General features: G+C 37.4%; 1 protein-coding gene across 2 annotated transcripts in view; it reads left to right on the forward strand.

Moving 5' to 3' along the window:
• Positions 1 to 19,494, forward strand: part of LOC139139047 (solute carrier family 4 member 11-like) — a 28,975-nt gene extending 9,481 nt beyond the window's left edge. For both annotated transcript variants that reach the window (XM_070707749.1, XM_070707750.1), the window contains exons 3-17: positions 270 to 477; positions 1,485 to 1,563; positions 1,998 to 2,215; positions 2,950 to 3,062; positions 3,670 to 3,871; positions 5,040 to 5,153; positions 5,483 to 5,615; positions 5,988 to 6,061; positions 6,774 to 6,966; positions 10,713 to 10,819; positions 13,002 to 13,167; positions 13,782 to 13,955; positions 14,806 to 15,001; positions 16,032 to 16,201; positions 17,285 to 19,494. In XM_070707749.1, coding sequence (XP_070563850.1) covers positions 270 to 477; positions 1,485 to 1,563; positions 1,998 to 2,215; positions 2,950 to 3,062; positions 3,670 to 3,871; positions 5,040 to 5,153; positions 5,483 to 5,615; positions 5,988 to 6,061; positions 6,774 to 6,966; positions 10,713 to 10,819; positions 13,002 to 13,167; positions 13,782 to 13,955; positions 14,806 to 15,001; positions 16,032 to 16,201; positions 17,285 to 17,348 — 2,211 coding nt within the window. In that variant the 3' untranslated portion in view covers positions 17,349 to 19,494. The remainder of the gene's footprint in view (positions 1 to 269; positions 478 to 1,484; positions 1,564 to 1,997; positions 2,216 to 2,949; positions 3,063 to 3,669; positions 3,872 to 5,039; positions 5,154 to 5,482; positions 5,616 to 5,987; positions 6,062 to 6,773; positions 6,967 to 10,712; positions 10,820 to 13,001; positions 13,168 to 13,781; positions 13,956 to 14,805; positions 15,002 to 16,031; positions 16,202 to 17,284) is intronic.
• Positions 19,495 to 20,430: the final 936 nt, after the last annotated feature.

A 20,430-nucleotide genomic window follows, 5' to 3' on the forward strand; every position in this document is an offset into this window, starting at 1 on the left:
AAGTAAACAAGTATATAGCGCCAACTTGGAGAAATTTCAGAATTTCCTAAATTGAGTCGAAGAATTCAAAAATGTCATTCGTAAGAAGATGTACTGGTACCATATACACATTTCACAACTGTGCATATGTTAGTTTGTAGAAGAGACCAGAACCATGTTATCAGACATTTGATATGAATAAGAAAATAACTGACAAAGAAACAAATATTTGGTGAACCAGGAATACTAGAATATTCCCATTTCTGATAAAAAATATTCCATATCAACAGAGAGTGCCTTTGAAAGATTTCCATGCGGAGGTGAGAGCTACGCTGGACATCGAACAGTTCCTGAACCAGGCAGTACTGTTACTTGACATATCTGAACAGCTCTATGTTGAAGTGATAGATCTCCTCTTGAAGGACACGCTAAAGTACTTAGATGAACCTGAGACTGTCATGGAGGAAGCAAAGAGCGCCCTCTTCACTCATGATTCAGGTGAATGAAAAAACTTGTTAAAATGGTGGTTTTTTGACGTTCTGAATCACATCACACACATATTCTGTTAGGCTTTTATTGTATGACTCATCCTGGATCCTTTTAGGGCCCTGTTACGCCTTGGCGATTTAGCCAGCGTATGCTTACGTATCAAAATTTCTCTAAAATGCTGGCTTGCTGAACTAACGATGTATTTTTTCAACTTTTGGAGTATACATAGTGTATTCATAACATACTCATAGGTTAAAAATAGGTTAAAAATATGTTTTGCATAAGCTAGACAATTATCTCGATGCATTTTGACTTATGAGTAACGTGTGTGAACGGGTGTCAACGAGCGCATAATCTACCTACAGCTTATGGCCCGCGTGTGCGGGGCGTATGAGCCATACGTTGGCATACTTTGAAAAGTCTTGTGCATGCACAAAAGTTTTCAACGACCTTGCCGTACTACGAAGTATACTTGCATGCTCTTAACTTATACAAAAGTTCCCCATAACATATTTGACGTACGCCCAGTGTAGTCACCAAATTTTTCATACGTTGGCATACACTGGCTAAATCCTCAAGGTGTGACAGGGCCATTAACAAACTGGAGTACATCTCTTCGCCAGTGGTTGTTCTCAGAAACTATAAAGTTTCATGCGGTTGCTGAAGTGTGCAAATTCACTCAGTATTTGGTAGTACCTGAAGTAGTCAAACTCACCAGTCCTGTAGGCTAAGTTTGCTTGTCTTGCATACATAATTAATGCATCAACTGTTGGCTAGTTTGTCAGATCAGTGCAAGCCAAGCTAAAGCAATTGGTAAGCCTAGATCTCAACAAAGATTCATAATGGATTTCAAGTCTATCTCCAAGTTCAAAGTGACCAACCTATTTACCATTGGAAATTCAGATGCCGACTGTGTTCGGGTACGCCACTCTTCAATGCTTCCCATGTCCAGCATTCAACCTTGTGAGATGGTTACAACAACTCTTAAAATTTCTTTCATTGTTTCTTTCTAATAGTTCACAACCTTGCCAAAACCATTCAAGGTGTCAGCACCGGCCAAGGATTTGATTATGACCAGTCATGGATCTGTGCACTGTAAGTATCAAGACTTCTCACAATCTATAAGCATCTTCATCAAGGAGGTCTTTCAAAATTTACCGATGTTCCCTCTAAACTAAGCAGATAATCCCAGTTGTCAAGGTTTTTGTTCATAACAGAAGAGGAAATATGCAAAATCAGAACTTGTTATTCAAATGTTTACTGGGGGAAGATTTTCAATAATGATTAAAATGGTTGTCCGGTGTTCAGCCATGGAAATATATTAAAGTCTCCACAAATATCTAGGACAAGTACTTGTGTGTAGTTTGTATGACATCATGATGATGACACAAACCTTGCTCATATGAATTCATAGACCAGACGTGGAAGTAAATTTGACCCTCAGTTGACAGTTCAAAGGCTGCAGTTTCCAATTATCTGTATGAATACTCCAAACAAAAACATTTCTTTGTGACTTGGTTCTTCTATAGGTGTGATTGCCCTTCCCTGACAAGGCGCCATGTCGCCATTGCGAGACTCAAACACCCGACCAACTTTGGACGGACGAGTCAGGAGGTGCATTTTGTGATCCTTGTGCTGTCGCCGACCCGAGAGAAAGGAACAAAGAATGCCTTGGAAACCGGAAGAACATTTGCCACCATATTCGCAGATCTGGATTTCAGACACAATCTAATGGAGGCTAGAACAGGTAAGGAACTTCTTCCCTGTCTTGGTGTTTCTGAATTTTGCAGAGTATGTATGCGTGTCTGACATGCTTACCTAGAATAGTTTGATGTGTTCTAAATTTGGTAAGCACAGGTATTAACCCTTTGAGAGCTGTAATTTTTCTCACCAAAATTTTTGTGCATCAGTTTTCCAATTTTTATGAATTTTCTGCAATTCTTTTGATATTTTTTGACCAAAAAGACATAACTTTTTATTGGCTATGGTGTCTGATCAAAATTTTGGCGGAAATCTGGAAAAAATTGACTGCTTTATTTTTTATAAAGACAACAAAAATTGACTTTGACACTCAAAAGGTTAATCAAACCATCACAATGTAAATGTCAGATTTATATGTGTAGGTGTATTATGAATACTTATCCAGTTTCAAAAGAATTACACTGGTTCCCAGATCAAAAATGCATTGCTGATAAGATAATAATAAATGCTATTCTCTCTGACTCTCTAGAGAGGCAAGGACCACGAGAGCAAAATCCAAAAAAGTAAAAGGTATACGAACTGAAAAAGCCCTACACTGAATTCAGTTTGGTTTGAAGCAAACAACAAAATGAAATGTATAACTTCGATTGATTCAAACCAGGCAATTGTAGATTGTTAATTGTAAATTTATGCAGGATAAGTGATAAAAAAGGGTTCATAAATAGATTAAGACAAGGATTTCTCCTGCCACTTCAATTTGTTTTCTTCCTCACCATGCAGTAGAGGAATTCAAGCGAGTGTTGAATACCCACGCCAAGGAACTGGCAGAGATGCAGACTTCACACTCATCAATCAAGAAGAGTGGACTTCATGATGAGGAAGAGAAAAGCTCGGTAATGAAAAAAACCTCTATTTCAGTACATTACTGTACCAGCTGGAGTCAATTTTTTCTTGCTCATGAAATTCAGCTAAACTTGAGCAATGGTGCGATTTTCTCCTTTTCATTGTCTTTTCTTTTTCAAAACCAGATTTCAAGCGTCTTGCAATGTATATGACAAGTGTATTTTTTTCTGGTTGAATGCAAAATCCTTCTTGGCATTTTAATGAAATAAACAGAAAGTATCTCTAGTCTGTTAATTTTACGATTCAGTATTGTGTATTGTTAATGTTGTGTGTTGGCCATTTGATTTTTGAAATTTTTTCAGTCTTTCAATGAAAGGGAAAAATGAGAGATTGCTTTGGTTTTGAAATGTAAAGTACAATTGTTACAAAAGAAAAATTAATTCATTTTCGTTAGGAAAGTTTTGCTCATTTGAAAAAATGAATTCCTTTGTCAGCATCTAAGAGACCATCAAGTCTCAAATGTTACAGATTGGTTGACAAAAAAGGATTATCGTCAATTCAATACAAACAGTAGCCTGTCAGATCAGAAAGAGGAACTCCAAAAATGATGAGACAAACACTGTGTATAATTGTCATGTTTCATTCCAACCTTTGCAGAATCGGTGTGGATTTGCAAGAGGACTCTGCGATGACGTCAAGCGTCGCCTCCCCCACTATATCAGCGATTTCAAAGATGGCGTAATTGGTCACAAGACACCCCAGAAAACACTGGCGACCATCTTCTTCTTGTATTTTGCTTGTATACTGCCAGCCATTGCCTTTGGTGTGCTGAACGATAAAAACACCCACGGTGCAATAGGTAAGATCAAGCCATTGACGCAGTGGGTTCTCCATCCCGTCTAGTTGAAACGCTCTTGTAATGTTCATGGCAAATTGCAGTGTGAATCTAGCTTTGACAATTGTTACTTTTAGCATAACTGCTACGAGGGGTTCATATAACGTGACTGCTGGTCCATATCATGTGATCATTGGCCCTCATCATGTGCCTATCTACCCATATGTTATCATTTGTTAATATATAATGGTATCATAGGTGATTGGTGTAATAATGAGGTGGGGAAAATTTCTGTACGACAAAACAGGAGCATTTTTTATAAGACATACTGTTTTGACTTAGCTGAGTCAAAGAATTGTTCATAGTTTACATTAGTGACAAGAATTCTTGTATTGTATTGGAAGACCATGCACGATATTCTGTGCTGCCAAAGTCAATGTCAACTTATTTTACGGGTACAGTTTTCCTTGAAAAAATTGACAGAATAAGTATTATTGCTTGATAATCAGTAAAATCAGGGTGGTTTTGAAGATACTGGCCATAGCACAATAGAGTCTGTTTCCTGTGTTGTCAAGAAGTGCAATAAGTACTATATCTATTCTTTATTTCATCACGTAGGTCCATAAATGATGCCGCTATGATGTCATCAGTGACACATGCTAAAGGCTCACATCATAATTGCACCCTGCCTTTCAGGTGATGATGACATATAAGCTCATCTCATGATCTGTATTGATAAGACTGGAGCTACATGTAGCACTTGCTGTATGTACAGCCGCTGCAGTAACACGTCTCTGTGAGTGGCGTACGTCTCACAGTGGCTGCACGTGAGTCAAGTAACAAAGAGAGACCAGCAAATGTCAGGATGTCATTCTTTCGGCAGAACATGACAACTCCTGAAGAAAGTGTGATGGACATAATGTCACATCTCATTTTGCAGGCAGTAACATGAGTCATGTGGAGCATGTATATTGAACAGTATGTGCAATGCAAACCAATGAATCGAGGGATTATCCTGTTGAGTGACTCCAACTGCTGTGTATGTACAGCTGTTTGCCAATACTAGGCAGCCAAATTGACATGATTTATGCGCTTCCAATGTATTATTGGTATTCAGTTACCTTCAACATTTTTTCTTGCAGTGCACACATGTTGATTAATTAAATTCCTCATTGTCTCTCTTCACCAACAGATGTAAAGAAAGTGATTTTTGCTCAGGCAGTGGGTGGATTGTGTTTCGCAATTTTTGGTGGGCAGCCTCTGATTGTGCTGCTGACGACAGCTCCCCTGGCACTCTACATCAAAGGTATTAGAAAAATATCCTTGTTCTAAACGGGATAAATTCACTGGTTTTTTTTTTTCATTTTTTAGCATCCAATTGATACTGAGTCGACCTGTTTGAAGTCAACCATGAACTTGTACAGATAATGCTGATGTAAGACAAAGTTAAATTATAAATTATACTGAATGTCAATGTTTGCCAACAGAACAGCCGCATACTACAGTGACCTTCAGGAGATAGCAATTGCATAAATGCATGTGTACACATTATGAATTGTGACTCGTGTTGTAGTTTATCAGACAATCTGGTCCACACTTGACCCTTTGTTTTCCCTGCTTCTTTTTCTTGTACAGTCATCTACAGTGTGGCAGAAGATTTTGGTTTGGAGTTCTATTCAGTGTATGCCTGCGTTGGAATCTGGAACTCATTCTTTCTCATCTTGTTCTCACTGAGTGGAGCAAGCAGACTCATGAAATGGTCAACAAGGTCCGTTTGTGTTTAGTCAGCAAGTGTAGTATAATATTGTTTCATTCATTATCAATCAATTAATTATCTGCATGTTATAAATTTCACTGAAACTTGCAACAGAGAGTGGCAGGGGGTAGATCCTGGTATGGTGACCTGCCAATTCCATGGTTAACTTTCCTTTGACATTTTAAATTATAATATTTTCAATATTTTTTACATGTAGGGCTTGTTACCCTATGATTACCTGAGGCATGATCTAACCTGTTGTTATAAATTGTGATTGTGGACCTTTTTACAGGCAATTGAGATTTTCATCGTGATGGGTACGGTATATTCAGTTTACTAGCTTTGTTTTAATCAACCAGTGCTGTTTTTGTCCTGTTTTTGTAGGTCTACAGAAGAGATTTTTGCTCTGTTCATTGCCATCGCATTTTCTTTAGATGCAGTGAAAGCACTTGCTCATGGTAAGAAGTTTCAAGAAACTCAGAAATTTTGTCCATCAATAAGAGTTTGTAAAACACATATGAGAGAGAAAGAGAGAGAGAGAGAGAGAGAGAGAGAGAGAGAGAGAGAGAGAGAGAGAGAGCGAGAGAGGTGGCAATCCGTGGTTTGTTTCAGCTTGATTTTTCGACACAAAATGTTTCCTGCATCAAAATTGACCTGTGTACCTACAAAATATGTAAGAAGATGCACAAAGTTTGTGTGTGTAATCCAGAAATGGCTAAGTCTGATAGTCCCATTTCTTTACGAGATTGTCGATTGGGTGGAAAGTGTCATTAGATAACAAAAGAGTTCTTTTAAAGGAGCTTGTAACATCTGCATTCATCTGACAACTGCAGCTCAGAGCAATCACTTTTCACATACATGCATCAAGAGTAAGTGAAGCTGAAATTTTCCACAGTTACAGTGAATGCGAGTTGGTGTAGTTTGGGATATGTTGCCATGAATACTTTGTCATTGTATCGCCAACTATTTTTGCTTCAAGAAAGTTTAACATTGCTTCCCAGAGCAAAAAATTGCAAACCAGTTGACTAAAGTCTGCCTTGTGTGTAATTCTTCTTCAAAATGTTGTGAATATCCCACTGTGCGCATGAAAACAAAAGAGATCTTTTTGCTATTTTGCACATGAATTATTTTTGTCTATTTCTATATTTTCCATTCATTTTCTTTCTTCAGATTTCCATGTGAATTATTATTCTCCTGCATGCAGCTGTGACTTCCCACCATGCATTGAGAATCTCACCCTGGAGGCCCTGAACACCACTGAAAATGTGGGAGACCGGTGTCTGCGAGAAAACAGCCTGCTCTACTTGCTATTGTTGTGCGGCACAGTGTGGCTTGGTTGGACACTCTTCAATTTCACCAAGAGGTAAAGTCCAGCGCAAAGCTCAATTGCTACTTGAACTCACGCAAAGCACCAGGGCACTGCATGTATTTTGAATAAGATTTTTGTTTTTCCAGTCTTTTGGTTCTTATCTATGTGACAAGTGTCACAAGATTTTGGAAGGCGTTACTGGATCAGAAAAAAATTTGACATATGGTAATCCAACTTGTTAGACGAGGGTTAGTTTGTATGAAAGCTAGTGGCCATGAGGATTTTTACAGATTGCATTCCGGTAGAATCCCGGTATATGAGGATGTCCTGATGTCCTGGGTCCCATACACTCCTGGAAAGTCCTTGAAATTTAAAGCTGACGGAAAGTCATGGAAAATGAGATTGAGTCCTTGAAAGTCCATGAAAGTCCTTAAATGAAACAGTTTCTTCTTTATTGGACTTGGCCGTTTGTATTATAAGCATGATTTCAAAGAGGATGCAATAGACATTATCTTATACATTGCTGAAAGGGTTGGTTTGTTGAAGATTTACAGTATCAGTCGAAAGAGCCTGGAATATGTGCAATTGTCAAAACAAGGTTAAACATCAGAGAAGGCTTACAGAACAGAAGTAGATGTACACATGATAGTGTGCAGAAAATAAAATTGTGTGAAATGTGGTATCAATACTGATGCTGTCTCCAAGCCTAGCCGTTTCAGTGGTCTGTGTACATCAGATGTCGATGAATTATAAATGATACCGAGAAATTAATTGAACAGATGTGTATGCCGAGTCATTTAAACGGCCAGTAGCTTTAACTTTTGATTGTTTTTTTCACTATTTTTGTTTCATTATCAACTGCAAATTCTTGTTCTACTTTCTAAAGTATGTTAAAACACCCATCATTCAGCGTGTCAACTCAGCATCTCTATGTGTAAATGGTGTAAAATGTACTGTCATTGTTTACAGTTGAATTCTAGTTGGACTAGAATTCAATAACAATGCAGTCTACACATGTAGTATTTGTACAGACCGAGCAGACAAGCTGAATACTGTGTATCTCAACATGCAAAGGGGAATTGAGAACGAAACTGCAGTTGACATTAAAAACAAAAGTTTTTGCAAAATTTTTTTCATACCTTTTATTTACAACTGCTTTCTTATTTATTTTCTTATTTATTCCATATCTTACTCTATTTCGTGACAATATTATTTGAATATTTTCTCCGATTGCAAAGAGTTCAGTGTCACATCTTTCACTGATGGTAATATCATCAGAACATATTAATGTACAATATTAGTTAATGAAAGGCCAAGTTTTAGTTAATTGAATAGGAGTGCTTCCGAGGAGTGCACCCTTGAGGGACACCACATGTGATATTGTTCACCATGAAAGATGGTGATAAATATGCTCTAAACCAACCAGTAGCAGTATTATCGTGTCTGTATTTATCTATGAAGTTTACATAATGGTCGCAGTCAATTATGACAAAGTACGCGCTTCCATCGAGCGTGCGCTTTCCAAAGGTCAACAAGTCTGTTTCAAGCTGTTTCACAAGAATTAAAACAACAGAAATCGGATAGAGCTAAATAAAGCAATTTGTCATGTCAACTATTTGTACAAATGTTCATGAACATGACTTTGAACTGTTTTAAAGCACAAAAAATGCAATTGGTCTGTAATTATACAGTGCACTTCAGCTGTGTGTTGTGTTTGAGAAAAATATTAGGGGGGATAATTCTGATGAATTAAAAAAAAGGCTCTGTGATGTTCAGTGTTCCCTCTAAGGTTTTGAACGGATGAGCAGCTTGTTGCCTGAAGGGCATGGTGGCCACCCTGGCAGCTGCGAGAGGGATGGTCCAGCCAAAGGCTGGAAGCGAAAACTACATTTGTGTGTGTCTCTAAAAGCAACTAAACAGTGTTTAAATCAAAGCACACAACTACATTCGTGTATGCTTTGATTTAAACCCTGTTTAGACACTTCACAACCTTCTGTTTATTACTAATCCAACACAGCCAAACCAAGTTTAAGACTAGACTTAAATTTTGTTGTGTACAACAATATTAACAATGCTCTTGAGAGTGACTTGACTCATATTCAAGCTGAATATTGAGTGTTTGAACATGCTTGAGAAGAAACTGTGGTTGATACATAGATGAAAAACGATTAAAGTATTATCAGAAGTTACAGCTACTGTCCCTTTAATATCATTTTATTTTCAATTTCAAAATGCTATGGATGCAGACAAACAAAACAGTAGCAGCAACATGTGTATCTTTCCCACTATATCACTGGAAGTACTCCTTCCATCCTTTCGGTTTGACATTTTTTCCAACTGCAAAATCATCTTTGGCATTAGATCTTCTACCGGTTCCACAATTAAACAGATCGATCAGAAATAACATTGGCACAAAATGATGGAGTGATTAAGAAATAACACAAACAGTTAAACAGCCACTCAAACCCTAGTTACTCCATGCAATAACGAAACAAAATCTTTGGGTACAAAAACTGATATTCTGTGTGCGACATAAATTTAGTTTGACAAGTACTTGTTCATCACAAGCTGGTTGCTTCCAGCTGGTGGATTATGCCTAACTAATAGTAATGTCACTATGTAGGTATTTCCGATACTACTACAAACTGCTTGACTGAATTCTAGCAGATGATGTGCCACTATATGCTACGAAACAATCTCAAACGTGGAAATTTGGCAAAAATAATGAATGACATATTTCACAAATGTTTTGAAAATTCAGTGAATATATCGATACTCACTCGCAGGTTTAATGTGTTGCTGACTTCGTCGTAAGTGAAATGTTCCAACTGTCGTCTGCCATGAAGTCAAAAACGTCCCCTTCTATGCCAGCTCTTTGTTTTAATACCAATGGGTTTGGGATCACTTTATTATCTGTCGCGACACTTTGAACTTCATCTTGGTCACTTGAAGGCCTCATGAGATATGCCTGATTGCCTTAAAGGGGCAGCCATGTCCGTTCATATCTATATGCTAATTCATTGAGGTATGTAGTCACAACGTACAATGAACGTTGGTGGCAATTGCGCCACCAATGGGCGCTAAACTCAAAACATGCAAGTAAAATCCGCACTGAGATCGCACATTTCGCCCTGAGTTATTGTTTCCAAAACTAATACCGATCGAAATGACTGAGACTAAAGTTGCGCAAAACATGAAATTTCACTGCGAGAGCAGTCGGAGACACTGCACAACTAGCGCTCAAATAAGCCTTAGCGGGAACACTGGTGACGTTATTGCTTCTATTTGACAAATTTTGTGGAAAGCCTTGTTTCGTTTCAAGTTTTTGTTCACATTCAGCCATCTTTCAGACCATGATTGTATCTAATACTTGGCAAACTGGACGTGGGTATTAGACCAGTGTGTACTGAGGGGATGTTCCTGGTCAATAAGACACAAAACTTTATTCCAAAAATGTTGGTGGATGCGTTATCTACTTTTTTCAATTGAAAGTATTTGTGAAGTATGCAGACTCTGCACTTTGTTGAACGAGGTATGCATCATCTGTGACCTTGATATGAAAACATAGTAATTTTTTGTGTGTTTGTCAATTTTGGTCAGATTGGAGCACAATGTCAGCGACACTATTATTTATAAATAGAAAAGCCGACGATATTCTAGCTTTTATTACAAAATTAACAATTTCTTATTTCATGTATAACAGGAAAGTTATCTTACAAATGGTAGTACAGATGTGACAAAAAAATATTTCGCTCCTTTGAACTTTGATGTACAGGAAATATATTTCTTCTGTCTTTCAGTCCATTGCTAGAAGCTAATATCCGTGAGATGTTAGCAGATTACGCACTACCTGTGGCTGTCATCACCATGTCCTTCGTCGGATCATTCATCTTCCGAGATGTCAAATGTGAGTCACCTATTTACGTTGACAAGTAACTGTCCTACTTTTCGGACCTACTTTTCCAGTGAGCCCTATTTTCACTCATCTGAAATGAACAACAGATCACTTGAAAACTTCAGGTTTTTTCAATTTCACAAAAAAGAGCAAGTGGTGTCATAAGTTGGAGACCTAATTGTTTGTTTTTCAAAGAGAAACCAGAATCACTTGTTTTGATTTTGGTTCCTCTCAGCTAGAAATCTTTAGAACCCCCTTCCTTCCACACACCCCACACCCCCCCCCCCCCCCCCCCAAAAAAAAATGTGATCAAAACTCTGTCATCTGTGCTTTGCTAGTAACTGTTACTTTAAACCATGCACCAGAGTTATAATAGCAGAACAAAGACTATCCATGAAAGTTTGAAAGTGAAGTTTATATGGAAACCAAAGTAGTTTATAATTCTACTTATTCAAAAAGGTTCTCTAAGAAGAAGCAGAAATGTGAAAAAATTTTTAAGGCTGATTTACTGCTGAAGTATTCTGCTTTTGTGATAATCCACTATTGAACATAAATCAGAGTGTATCTGTTTGTGTTATCGGACTCACATAGATATGAGCTCTCCGGACAAACAGTCTGTATGTCTCATTATATTGGACTTCTGACCCCCTATGACAAGTGTTTATTGTCAATACAAGGTCAATTATAGGGCCGGCTTTTAAATTAGGTCAGTTCAAAATAAAATGTGTGCTCCAGTGTGTACTTCATAGAGCGTGGGAATGTAGGTCACTTTATATTGGTCAAACAGTGAAAACTTGATCCATTCTTTCACTACGTTGAATATTGTCGAATGTCTGTGTCATGTCTTTGACATCTCACTGAACGGTAAAAGAAGTGTAATTTTTGTATACAAAAATGAAGTTTCCCCAGATCACGCTATTGATCATTTTTTCCTCATCGCCTTCTGTTACTTGTGGTCTGTATATCTTTGAGTTTATAGGCCACAGTGATTAAAGTCTTTGTTATTTATCCCACGCATGGTTTTGTAAAATCTTGAATGGTAAGCAGTTCATAATACACACACAGAAAATTTTAAACATGGAAGTTATATCTCCTCTTGTTTTCATGTTATATGAATACCCATCCAAGAATCAAGCCAGAAACGTCTTTTTCACCTCCATAATTTGTGCTACAATGTGACATTCTTCAAGCATGCAGGAGTTTTAAGTATATTTTAGAAAATTTCAAAACAAAGATTTGCCAACAGAAGAGATACACAGTAAAGTCATTTCCTAATACAGCATGTTTTATTTCATGAAAACCCAAAGATACCTACACGTGTTGGGACACAAAACAAGGAAGTTAAAGCTCCATAAGCTGTATCTTTTGGCTATTTTTCAGAACTTTTGTTTTGTGGTTTCCCTACACTTTCTGCATTGAATCCCTAAACTGTAATTTAATGCCAAGTATTTAACATATCAACACAACCTATATGAGTATAATCTACATTGTTATTGTTGAGAATTGTATTCAAGTCCGGACTAGAATTCATTTGTAAACAATAAACAATGATCACTACACACATACAAGCTGTGTTGACAAAAAGAATACTCAAAATTTCAGCATGACAAAAGGATTAGGGTCAGACACGGTAGTTGGTATACAAAAGCAGAATACTGAAAAACTCGCCATAAGTTACAGCTTATGTCCCTTTAATTAGTGTGGCCTAATTATGGTCCTTCCAGCTTTCCTGATGATGGATTTTCCCGCTACAGAGATCAATTCTGTTACTGGAAACAACTACAGTTGTACTGAAAAAAACAAAGCTAAAAACCATAGACTGTAATTACTCTGTGAAGCATGGGTTGTATGTAAGATTTTTATGATGGACAAAATTTCTTAGTTTCTAGAAACTTCTCACTTTGATCAGGTACCTTCATTGTATCTAAAGAAAAGTGTAATTTTGGTATTTCAAAAATACTGGTAAGTGTCCCCAAACAACTTGGTGTCCATTGACTGGAAGATTTGTAAAATCAAATGGTACTTGTGAAGATAGTTTTCAATGGCATGTGTGCAGGTACGTTGAAAATTAGGCACAATGTCCTTGACATTAATCCTGCAGTTTTTAACTGTTATGCCCCTGTCAAAAAAGGAACAGTTTTATGCTCGGAAATAAAGGCCAATCAGCAGATTCTCTCATGTTCTATAATTACAGTGGAGAAATTTGACTATTCAGATGGACACCTCCTGGTGCTTGCACCAATCGGCAGGTTGTCGCCAGCAGCGATAGCAGGGTGTGCTGTTCTTGGATTTCCACTGTCTCTGCTGTTCTTCATGGATCAGAACATCTCAAGTGCATTGGTCAATGCTCCCCTCAACAAGTAAGTCGCTCTATTATGTCATTGTAGCTAGCCACCGAGGCAGCAGATCTGATACTTAGAGATTAACATAATCACCTCCAAACCTCACACACATGATTTTGTTTGCAGAAGAAGTTGTACTTTGCTGACAGAACAAAAAATACTGGAAATTTCATCAAAAGTAATAGTTGATGGACGTGTTCATAGATACATCAAATTTACAAAAAATTGTACAGTGAGATGATGGATTAGCACAATATTTGACAGAGCGATTTTTGAAAATGACAATCGTCACATTTGCACAATGATTTGACAATAACCATCACCTTAACTTTACTTATTGTTATTAACCATGTTTGATCATCAGGATAGTTTTATATCTTGAACTAATGTAGTATATAGAATTTTAGATTTTGATCTGCAAGCTTGTAGAAAGTTAGTACATAGTTTAGAACTTATTCTTGGTGTATGATTAACCTTATCACCCCTGTTTCGCAGTGGAATGATCCAACTTTGCACTATCGTAGATATTTAGGGTTTTACTAAACTTTTTTGGTGTCAGTTTTCAAGTTTTAAGTTTTTGTGTTCATTTCAGCATACTGTGTGTTAACACTGACGGTAATTTCTGTGTTCAGGTTGAAGAAAGGTCCAGCGTATCACCTGGATTTGTTTGTAGTGGCACTTCTCAACCTGTTCCTGTCTATCTTTGGACTACCCTGGGTGCACGCTGCGTTGCCCCACTCACCGCTGCATGTCAGGGCACTGGCAGACGTGGAAGAACGAGTCGATGGAGGCCATGTGCAGAACATGTGAGTGTGTTTGCAAAAACAGATGACCTTGTAACACAGTGTCATCAGCATTCACAAATAATGCCACATGGTCCACAGAATTTTTGACTTCAGTAGCAATGGTTGTACAACTCCCACATCAATATTCAAGTATAACTTTGTTGAAATGTAAAATTGGTATTAATGTATTTATTTCTGTACAGCCGATGGAGTTTTTGTCTTTATCCATAACAACCAAACAACATTAATATGAGATTTTTAATGACCCGATTTTCAGGAATTTGCTGATGTCCCTCATAAAACCAGTGTCCAACCTGACAATATGTCACACAGCATGCATGAATTCAAATTGTGTTAGTCTTTTGGCTCACTTGAAAAAAAAATTACGGAAATTTTTCATTCAGCTTGCCGCTTACATGCCTCAATTAAAGGTACAACTTGTGTGTGTATTTAGTTTGTGGTTACTGTTGATCAGCTATATAGAATACTAACTATTGAAGGTAGCTTGATGCAGAGACGTTTTGAATGTCATCTGAATCCCATGTCACCATGCATTATTTTATGCTATGCCCCATGTCAGATGGACTGACTTACTGACCAGTTAACAAACAACTCTTCACCCTGAACAAAACATTTAAACATTTCATGTATCCGAATTTTATATCAGTAGTACGCTATAATCGTTAACTTAGCCATATATTGGTAACATCTTATCTATCACATTGTAGCTTCTAAGATTGTTTCAAACTATAAGGGTATGTGATGCTTGAGATTATTTAATGCTGGGTAATCTGTCGTCGTGATCGTTAAGAGTTTAGTCCAGGGAGTGGCAAGCTTAACAATATTGTGTGTACTTCTGTTTTGTTGACAGAATCGTGAGTGTTCGGGAGACAAGGGTGACTGGCATTGTTTCACACGTATTGATTGGTTTGTCACTGCTGATGTTACCAATACCATTGCAGTACATTCCACAGGCTGTTCTCTACGGCCTCTTTGTGTATGTGGCCTTCACCTCGGTAGACGGCAACCAACTGTTTGACAGGATTCTCTTGCTGTTCACAGAGCAGGTGAGTTTGCCAATGGCATCACTGTCTGCATGTGTAGTCATCGGCCATCCTCAACTTCCATGTTTTGAGCGGGACAGTTTTAAGTCACAGCTTGGCTGGCAAACTTGCAAAAGTACTCTCTGCAAATTCCACATGCATCATGCAGTCATACTTTAAAATTTGCAAAATGTTAGAAAATTGCATCTGTGTGGGCAGATTATGATCTCATTATCTACAGTTAAGCACTGCACTTCTGCAGGCCTAACTGGAAAATTCATGAAATTTCTCAGACTTGCAAGCTATAACATCAGAGAACGGGTCATTTTCAAGTCTGGCCACGATGTCCTCACCGGTTTCGTCAGGAATTTTCTTCAACAAAGTGGGCAAAGAAATAATAGGTATTTGTGAAAAGTAAAATCAATTGATTTGCCTCGCCCAAGGTAAATGCCCTTTTCTAGCAGACAGATTTGGCAGCTGTAGTACGTGCCGTGTCACAGGCCAATGATAAAACCATTGTGTTACTGTCTCTAAGAGTGCTACACGACTATATGTAAAGTGCAGCCATAAACAGCCTCTTCATATACCTTCAAATAAACCAGGTACTTTTGGGGGAAGTAAACAGAGATATGTTCATTTGGTATGCCTTTATCAACTCTCTGACCTTTACAAAACTTCAATAGCTATTGAAAACAAACTCATTTTTTACCTCAGCTGTGGTGAAATCACATCTTTATTGTTTGTTTGTTGGTTGTTTCCTTGCTTGTGCATTACTGTTCTTTTGAGCGACTGCAAGGTCATATCATATGACCAAAAGGAAGGCAAACAAATCAACGCTCTGAGCATGCAGCACTGCAAATCTTAGAATAATTGACAAACTTCCTCTTATATCTCAAAACCTTGTATGTCTATACATACATGTGAGTTTGTATCAGTTACACATTTTAAGCTTGATGTGTTACTGACATGAAGTAAATAAGTAACTCCCCTCGTCAGTTTTTGTTTGCGAACCTATTACATCCTGTTCTTCTGCAATTCTTTCTCATGTTGATAGACCGCGTATCCACCCAACCACTATGTCAGACACGTTCCACAACGCAAGATTCACACATTTACATCGATTCAGCTGATTCAGTTGGCCGTGCTCTGTGCATTCGGTTTTGCTCCCCTGGCATATCTCAAGATGGTGTTCCCAATACTGCTGCTCTTCCTGATGCCAATCAGGTGAGGAATTTGTCACACCCATTGTCATAATAAATGTATTCTATATTTTTTGGAGGGAATTTACTTGTATTGCATCTAAACATCCTTCTGAAACAAATCTTCCAAAAACTTTCAAATTTAAGTGAAAGGTGGCTGAAGACAACATAAATCAGAATTGTTCAAATGATGGATAAAATTTGCATATATAAATTTTAATGGCCAATTTTTCCAATTTTCTCATTATTTGACAAAATTTCATTTCTCCTGTAGCCACTAGTCTGATAACTTTCAAATTTAGTGTATTTGTGTGAAGGGATACTTTTTTTTACTCGCATGTACAACTGATGGCAAAATGTGGATATGTAAGTTCAGGGGGGCCAGTATTGTTGTTTTGGGACAAAATCAATTTCTTTGGAACCATTTATATGTTAGCTTTGAAAAGAACAGTTGTTTTCTATGAATAATTTAGTTTAGAGATTTTTAAAGTGATAAAAAAATTGGCACATGTTGATTTTCAGAACACCAATTGTCTGATACTCAGGAGCAATTTCAGTTCACATGTACCAATTGTCTGATACTCGGGAGCAATTTCAGTTCACATGTACTTCAAATGGATCACTACATAGAAGCAGTTTCACCAGATGCTTGTGTTTCATGTTTTCCGCACGATCAAGAGTCAATCAAAATCTGCCAGTGTTCTGTGCTAGCTCTGATGCACTTTCATTGGATGGGGTGAAGCACCCTAAAATTCATTCACGTGGGTAGGCATGGAGTTAGTCATCTGAACAACTTTTGTACAAGATGTTACATGAGGAAACCACATGAGGGTTCCCTATCAATCATACCAACCTTTCTGACTAGTTTGATGAAAGTACCGGTATGATGACTTTGCAATTCAAATGCATGGAATGAAATCTCACTCCACATACAAGATATCGGGACAAAGTATGTTTTCATACAGCCATTCTCTGGGGAAAAATCTCACACCTATTGAGATGTTCCAAAGAATGCGGGGATGATTTACATTTTAGTAAGTGTGTGATGATCATGTGCAGAAATTCAAAATCTGATCAACTAAATGTGTTTTGGTCTTCTCGTTTCCAGGCATAAAATGGTTCCAAAGGTCATTCCCATGAAATACCTAGCATCCTTGGACAGAGCTCATTAGAGACGACGGCCAGCTGCAAAGTGTCCAAGCAAAATGTTTTTACTTTCTCAACGTAACGTCATAATTGCAGCGGCCGAATCTAGTCAAGATTGTGATGTGGAAATCAATTATAAAAATTTGATGTCGAGCCAAAATGTTTCACTCTAACTCCAAAGCAGGGTCATTGGACAGGGAAGTAGATGTACGATAGTTTAACCATAGGGAGGTGATGCTAAGGAATGCTATATTTCACAGTACTTCATTCATTTTAATTTCTCTGCCAAGTTATTTGTCTACTAGTCAAAGATTTACACATATACTTTAATATACATTCCAAATGTTATCAAACTACAGGCATCATGTTACTCAGAGCACATATTTGGTTTTGCAATTTACAAAGTAAACTTTTTGTGATCGTATAACAAGCTGATTTCCATGATCAAGCTTCAATGGAATTTTAACAATTTCATTGCTGAGCTAGATTTCGCAAGGTTTGGGAAATAACGCGTCCACTGATTTTATTGTCATTTTTTTTAATGTGAAGAATATCAACTTTGTATTTGTTTGCCCCTTTTCTTGTCAGTTTGTTTATGTTTTTTCGTTTGCACAGATTACCTGCTGACAACTTTAAAGAGGTGGTATGTTTGTGCACAAGAGTATGATAATTTTGTGCATATTTGTGACAGTCCTGTCTGGAAATGTACCACTCTGGTCTCCATTGAAACAGTCAAACCTTGTAGGCGAGAGTATTGTGCGCCAATTTGCATCCCAGGTTGCTGTTTATCAAACACCCTTGGGTTCCAGTGCTGTTGTCAGGGTTTGTATTTCCCCGTCTACGTATGTGTATCTCTGTGCAGGTGCACTTGTTCCTGAAAAAACATTTGTTATAGTTCAAATAGTATGTATTTTGTCACAAAAATTCACCCACAAATTGGTAAATGGTCTCTCATAGATCTCTAGAAAATTCCATTTGAGTCATTGATGATTTAGGAATTTCAATATGTGCAATGCAATGAAGCTGGCATGGCATGATGTTGATAGAACAGCGCCCCCAGTGGTGAAACAAAAATTGTGAATCTGTCTTTAAATTTGTGAGTGTGTGCGTGCACATTTAGATAATGGATAAACTACAGAGGCATAATATACTTATGTGTAGAAAGTTGCCAGTCATGACAACTCAAAGTGAATTAAACTAGGAGTGTTCAGTTGGTCAAGAAAAAAATGAACTAATTTACAATAGTGCTTGGAGTTTTCTGCTTGATATAGTTCCAAAAGCCGCCTTCTGGGACTGTTGGTTGGTCTGCGTTCTTGTAATAGATGTTTTTTTAAATTTTCACATTTTCTATTGCAAGGTAATTTGAAACAGAACTGAGGTTGCATTGAACACGGCCAGTTCTGTAGCTTTAAAAAACTCTATGACCAGTTCTGTAGCTTTAAAAAACTCTATAACCAGTTCTCTAGCTTTCAAAGACTCCTCCACAAGTTCAGTGACTCTTTTTCTTTTGTCTTTAGTCTGTAGATGAAATTAGGTTGATCATCATGTGAGTTACCAGGGTATCTAGCCTTTATGTCAAATTCTGTTTACCCAATTAGCCGAGGTTGAATGTTACCAGCTATGCCATAGCCACAACTGTGCTTGGCCAAGTGTGGTAGCTATTCTTATTGGATAAATAGTTTGATTTAGCTGGTGCAATATTTCAGAAAAAGGGCAGTGCATTCACATTCTGTTTTTGCCGCTTCTTTGATAAGTTATTAATCCACCCATAGATTTGTCTATTGAAAACAAAAGTATCTTTACAAAAGAATGATTTATAGTTTATAGCTTTTGTTTATTCCTTAACCCTAAAGTTTCGTTTTGAAAAGACTCGAATTTCAATGTAGCTTCTTTCCCAGACTAGACCATTCCATAGAATACCAAAATTCATCCCAGACTTATTTTGCTTTTCATTTAGTTAGACATATTTGACCAAAACACCAAAGCTTGTTTTCTTACATCATGTTCTGAATGACTAGCAGTTTCTATTTCAAAGTGTTATGTAGTGTATAAATAAAAGCTGCTTTGATTGTTCACGCATCTCTTCGTAATGACGAAAGCTTTGTTGGCCAAGATTCATGCTAGGTTCCCAATGTTTTCTCAAAGACACATTAAAGGAACAAATACAAATTGGATCTGTTTGCTTGTTGTTTTTTACAGAGATATTTATCTTATTTTTTATTCAATTTTGAAGTGAATTCTAGAGTTAAAATGTAAAGACATTCTAGGAGGCAGGGGGTGTACAGGTTCAGTTTGGATCACAGCCTGATCTGTACACCCCCGATTCCCAGTGAATTTGTCCACACTCACCATTGATAACAATTGGTCAGGGCTAAACCATGGTGGTGAAAGGGTTCAAACCACATTGACTGATTTTTATCACTCTTATCGGTAATATGAAATGTAGCCATCTAGTTAAAGAGCTGTGTCTTTAAGGTAGTACAAAAAATTATACACTGAATTTCAAACAAGGTCGGAATTTCACTGTGCTTGGTTGATAAGAAAAATGCTTCAATGTAGTTATTTTTATCGCCTGATACATTTTATCACCCAGACAGAGGAATTTCAAGCTATTTTGAAGTTCACTGTAAACTTTACTCTAACTTGCCATTTCCGTTTATACTAAAGAATACAAATCAGGAGTCACAATTTGTATTCAGTTGACAAGAGAATAAATTATTATGATTGTTATCATGCAAACTTTTGTAGAAACAAATTACTCAAAATTTAATTACACTTGAATTCAAAATGGCGCCAACTCGATGTGTTAACTCTATGGGGGGAAAATAAAAAAATGTTTCATAGAAGAAGCTGATTGAAACTTATTTTCTCAATAAGCTTCAAAAGAGAACCCCTGACAAACAGTCGACACAAGGTATTGTAAAAGTTTGAATGTCCAAATATCTGAATTTCCTCACCAGAAAAATCTTCCCTTGAAATGTGCTCAGCTTTTCACCCACCATGCCTCACAAGGTTGCATAGCATTATTTTCTCGCTGTCTGCCCAGACATGATGCAGTTGGAAAACTTGAAATCAAATTATGCAATTGGTACATGTGAGAAGTCTTGA

The sequence above is a fragment of the Ptychodera flava genome, chromosome 8, assembly GCF_041260155.1.
Source record: "Ptychodera flava strain L36383 chromosome 8, AS_Pfla_20210202, whole genome shotgun sequence".
Classification (NCBI taxonomy): Eukaryota; Metazoa; Hemichordata; class Enteropneusta; family Ptychoderidae; genus Ptychodera; species Ptychodera flava.